Source organism: Octopus bimaculoides, chromosome 14 (genome assembly GCF_001194135.2).
Source record: "Octopus bimaculoides isolate UCB-OBI-ISO-001 chromosome 14, ASM119413v2, whole genome shotgun sequence".
In the NCBI taxonomy this organism is placed as follows: Eukaryota; Metazoa; Mollusca; class Cephalopoda; order Octopoda; family Octopodidae; genus Octopus; species Octopus bimaculoides.
In genome coordinates, this window is record NC_068994.1 from 48,495,256 (window position 1) to 48,500,762 (window position 5,507).

The following is a 5,507-nucleotide window of genomic DNA, read 5'->3' on the forward strand; positions in this document are numbered from 1 at the left end:
ATATATATATATATATATATATAGGCGCAGGAGTGGCTGTGTGGTAAGTAGCTTGCTTACCAACCACATGGTTCCGGGTTCAGTCCCACTGCGTGGCACCTTGGGCAAGTGTCTTCTACTATAGCCTCGGGCCGACCAAAGCCTTGACATCTTGCGTTTGTTTGGTGTTCGTTTTTTGACGGTCTTCAAGTTGCAATCCAGCGACTTGTAATGTTTGGCTCTGACTTTTACTAATGCTCATGGCAAAAGAAAGTTGGATAGGAAAATGGAAGGGCTTGAATTTGAATGGGACATTAGATAGTATAACTGGTGTGTCAGGAACAAAGACAGTATCACGTTTACCACAACCAGTGAGAATATTAGCCTCAATGCAGTTCGTCATACGTTTGTGCACAAATAGTGTTGCCTCCCTTGAACCATTTACTTTCATTTTTATGGAACAAACAAACACACAAACGGACAAAATTTCTCTTTTATATATATGTGTGTGTGTGTGATATATTGGACTGTCGTCTGCAAATAAATGTCGGCAATGGAGGCTAAAATTACTCAACTTTAAAAGCTTATGAGTTCTTTTTTATTAACTTCTAAAACAAATGATTGCGGATTTCGTCATTAGCTTGCAAAACAACATCAAAATTATATTTTTCGAAAATAATCTGTGGAAATTTTGAAATATTAATATTTCAAGTGCTTGGAAGAAATTTAATAAAATTCCATATGCAACACATACACATTGTTGGAAGTAAAAAAAAAAAAAAGGATACGTTAGAAAAAAATTTTGTCCAAGGTGCTATGCTGTAGGATCGAACCCCGAACTGCATAGTTGCGAAGTGAACGTAATAACCACAAAGCATAGCTGCGCTATTATTCAAATATCATTTGTCAGGACAAACATTTTGTGAATAACAATTATCCTTAATAATAGACAAGAGCAGCAATGAAGCTTGTATTTATCGAGATATTTTTTAAAAACTTAAACAAACGATATTTAGACAGAAATAAGGATTAACTAATGCAGGTGAGGCTCTTTTCCACTCCCGCCCGTGTCCATACCAGGAATTGGCGTTCTTTTTACGTTACAAATATGAATTCTTTTATTCGTTTACTTGTTCCAGTCATTTGACTGTGGCCGAGCTGGAGCTATATATTTTCAATTTATATATTCTATGTTCTACCACAACATCCACTTTAAGTAGGTGATAAATATTACTTTTTGGTAATATTACTGCTTGTGTCCCTATCAATTATTTTTTAATAAGCCCACAGGCTAATTGCGACACCAAATCTTGAAGAAACACTGACATTCTATATATCGCTGACAGGGATGGGAATCGACTGCTATGTCTCGCTGGACGTTCGTCATTGACAAACCTAAGCAAGGGCGAAATCACGAAATCACGTGATCACGAAATCAAACGACAAGTGACCATTCCTATGGCGTATAAACCACTCGTAAACTTGCGTTTTGTTCATGGTAGCGTCCTTGTGAGCTGTTTGAAGCATGACAACTGTTTCCCATCAGAAAACAGAATTTCACGGAAGCACGCTGTTCCATCGTTTCGACCATCGCAAAAATCGACGAACAGAGGAGAAACACTGCAAAACAAAGACGCACCATATGGCTGTACGAGATCACTAAACGGCATCGGTCGGCAGACTGATGCCTGAGGGTTGCATTAAGTTGATTCTAACGGCGGAAGCTTGAACTACAACGGGTTTGTCTCACAGAGAATGTTTTCGGTTATTTTTGGATACCTCCTCGTACAACCATACATACTTACATGCGTACATAAGTAACTCTCATAATACTGTCTACATGACATGGTGGTCTAGACATTATACTTTGCAATCTATGGTTGTTTTAAAGGTAAATATATACGCGGTTGGAGTTACGTAGAATGAATGATAACTCCAATAGAATATATAGAATATATAAAAAAATATTGCGGAAATAATCTTGTCCAAAGCTTTATAAAATATATGCAAACACCAGACATAATGATCTGGGGAAGAGAAAATGTACTACAAGTTACGTCATGGTACACACACACACACATACATACACGTGTGTGTGTATGTATGTGTGTGTGTTTGTGTGGGCCTGTTACATCGAAATATAAATGTATAATTATGTTTATGTCCCTTTATGTATGTGTGTCTGAATACGCAATTACATCTGTGAGTCACCTAGAAAGGAACTTGTACTTAATATGGCGACCACAGGATTGGTTATGTTTCTTTTTTGGTTTTATTTTTGTTTTGTTTTATGTATTCATTTATTATTATTTTTTTTTGTTTTGTTGTAAGACATTGGACATTGAACACATGTACAATACATAGAGGTATCGATTTGGTACTAGTGCTGCTGCTAAGATCAAACTCTTACGCAAAGTCAATAAGAGCGTTTAATATAATGCATATTTACTCACACACACACACACACACACACACACACACACACACACACACACACACACACACACACACACACACACACACACACACTCTAATACACTCGCACATAGACACGCTCACACGCACGCAGACACACAGAGACACGCACGCGCGCACACACACACACACACACCCAAACACACGCACGCACACACACACACATACACACACACACACAAACACACGCACACATTCATATATAAACTTAAATTAATGTGGCTCTGCTCTTTTGGGAAACCGTTCCTGTTCTTCTGATCAATATAATGGTCTTAATCTCGTTTATATATTCTAGAAATGACTTGTCCACAAAACGTAAATGGACAAATATATTGGTCGGTCAACATGTTATGCCACTTTTGATTCTCGCAAACCTCGTACGTGTGTGTCGTCGATGGCGATGCGTGTTTTATCATTAAACGTGTTCTGTGTGTAATTAAAAAGAAAAAGAAAAAGAAAGAAAAAAAACGAGAGTGTTTTAAAGAGCTGACAAAGCAAGAGTTTCATTTCGTTTTCATGGCGACGGTGTATTGCAGTTTATATTCCAGTTCGAATTCGTGCCAGTTTCTTTATATCTACGTGAAACGAATGTGGTGCACTGAGAAATATAAATCGTACTGTTGTTGTTGGCACTCCGTCGCTTACGACGTCGAGGGTTCCAGTTGATCCGATCAACGGAACAGCCTGCTCGTGAAATTAACGTGCAAGTGGCTGAGCACTCCACAGACACGTGTACCCTTAACGTGACACAGTGTGACAAGGCTGACCCTTTGAATTACAGGCACAACAGAAACAGGAAGAAAGAGTGAAAGAAAGTTGTGGTGAAAGAGTACAGCAGGGTTCGCCACCATCCCCTGCCGGAGCCTCGTGGAGCTTTAGGTGTTTTCGCTCAATAAACACTCACAACGCCCGGTCTGGGAATCGAAACCGCGATCCTATGACCGCGAGTCCGCTGCCCTAACCTCTGGACCATTGCCCCTCCACAAATCGTACTGTACAGTTTTACAATCTATATAAAAGGAAATAAGAAGTAGATTTAAAGATAAAATCGAACATAGTAAAAAACCTTATCGAGCAACTTATCAAGGAAAAGGTATATAATTAGTTTCTACAACCATTGAGAATGAAAGAGGTGCAAACCTATTTTTTCCTTTGCAAACAAAAAATACCATAAATGCTTTAAAAAAAATAATGCAAAAATTTGTTATGATTTTATATTCAGCGTATCTAATCTAACTGAAAGAAGCATTATGATTAATTTTAGACAAAGAAGTAAAAAATATTTCACCTAAAATGAAATTTCTGAAAATTATACAATGTTTAAATAGTAAATACCTCATAAACGGACTGTCTAAATCTGGTGTCGAGATTAATTATTGAGGTCTCAACAAAAAGATTCAGGAGCAAAAACTAACAAGGGGAAAAACAAAACTGCGAACAGCACAACGAAGATAATTAATTTTACACTGTAAGAAAGAAAGAAGTGGACGCTTCGGAGAAAGGTCCTTCACCCAATAGCAAGCAACGTAGAGGGGAAGGTGTTTGTATATGTAGGGGAGTGTGCGAGCGTGCTATGTGAATGCGTGTATATAATAAGGAATATTGAAGAGGCTATTATGGAAACATTTCTGCCCTTACCTGTGCTCCTCGGTATTGCATTTTTGTTATGGATCGGAAACGTTCTTGTCCTGCTGTGTCCCTGAAACAACGATGAATTTATGTGGTTTTAAAAAAATCAGTTATATACTTCAGTGGATTAAATAGCAAGTCATACAACAAGTAACGTAATGGCAATAGCAGTAAAGACTGCGGCAGTGCTGGATCATCGCCTTAAAGGGTTTAGTCGAACAATTCCATTGCTTATCTTTTTAAAGTCTTGTATATGTTCGATCTTTGTGTATCTGTCAATTCTTTTTTTTTTTTTTTTTTTTTTTTTTTTTTTTACAGAATGTTTGTGTGTATATGTATGTTCGTATAAGTCTGTATGTACGTATAAGTCTGTATGTAGAAGAGCGATGATTCGGATTACGAAAACTGACAAAAAAAAGCAAACAAAAAAAAAAGAAAAGAAAAGAAAACACAAACAGAACGACGAAAACGAAAAAAAAAAAAGAAGAAAGACTTACCACACTGCTAGCTGAATTCTTGCACCGTCGACATTGAATGTTTTTTTCACAAAGTCGACACCTATACGAAAAGATGAAATGACACAGCTATGTGATGAGTGTGTGAGTGTGAGTGTGTATATACCTTATATATATATACACACAATACACAAGCATGCATGCATACATACATACATACATACTTAAGTGACTGTTTGAAAATGTCATTAAGATGCTACTTCTCTGCGAGGTGTGATATTGTGGACAAAACATTATATAATACAATCCTTGGAGAGTATATTCCTGAAGATGAATATATATATATAAAGTTATAGTGATGTAGAGAGCATACTAAATCATAATATGAAAGAATTCCGGAGCAATGTTCTTGTCAAAACCCCACTAAGATGTTAGCATAACACATGAACAATAATAATTTGAGAGAAATAAAAGAAAGTATGTACAGTAGTGGATATCAGTTGCTCAACAAATCTTAACAAACTATCGGTCGCTCTCTGACAGGTTTGTGTTGGAGCCTATGGCAGTGAAGACCTCCAGGTTCTATGTTAACAACCATGTACCTCGGATGGTCGCATGATTACGCATAATACTCACCAATGGTGGGCAACATACTGCTGCGAAACTCTCGCCCAACCAAACAGTTGATCAGTGCAGTCTTTCCAACACACGTCTCTCCTAATACCAATACTTTATAAGACGCATCAGCAATGTTGGAATGTGATTGCTCCATAGTGAAGTCTGCTGTCACATCAAACCCGCTTCGGTACTTCAGCACAAACTCTGCTTTGTAGGGTGAAAGATTTTCGTGTAGATCTGCCAAAAGACGAAATTATATTAGAAATAATATGAGATATCGTTCATATATGTACACACACACACACACACACACACACACACACACGCGCGCGCGCGCGCACACACACACAC

At 37.6% G+C, this 5,507-nt stretch overlaps 1 protein-coding gene across 1 annotated transcript in view; it reads right to left on the reverse strand.

The window, feature by feature from the left end:
• Nucleotides 1–5,507, reverse strand: part of LOC106876381 (ras-related protein Rab-13) — a 44,812-nt gene that overhangs the window by 12,957 nt on the left and 26,348 nt on the right. Inside the window, exons 2-4 of the mRNA XM_014924894.2 lie at nt 5,175–5,393; nt 4,581–4,641; nt 4,093–4,153 (exon numbers count right to left, since the gene is read on the reverse strand). Coding sequence (XP_014780380.1) covers nt 4,093–4,153; nt 4,581–4,641; nt 5,175–5,310 — 258 coding nt within the window. The 5' untranslated portion in view covers nt 5,311–5,393. The remainder of the gene's footprint in view (nt 1–4,092; nt 4,154–4,580; nt 4,642–5,174; nt 5,394–5,507) is intronic.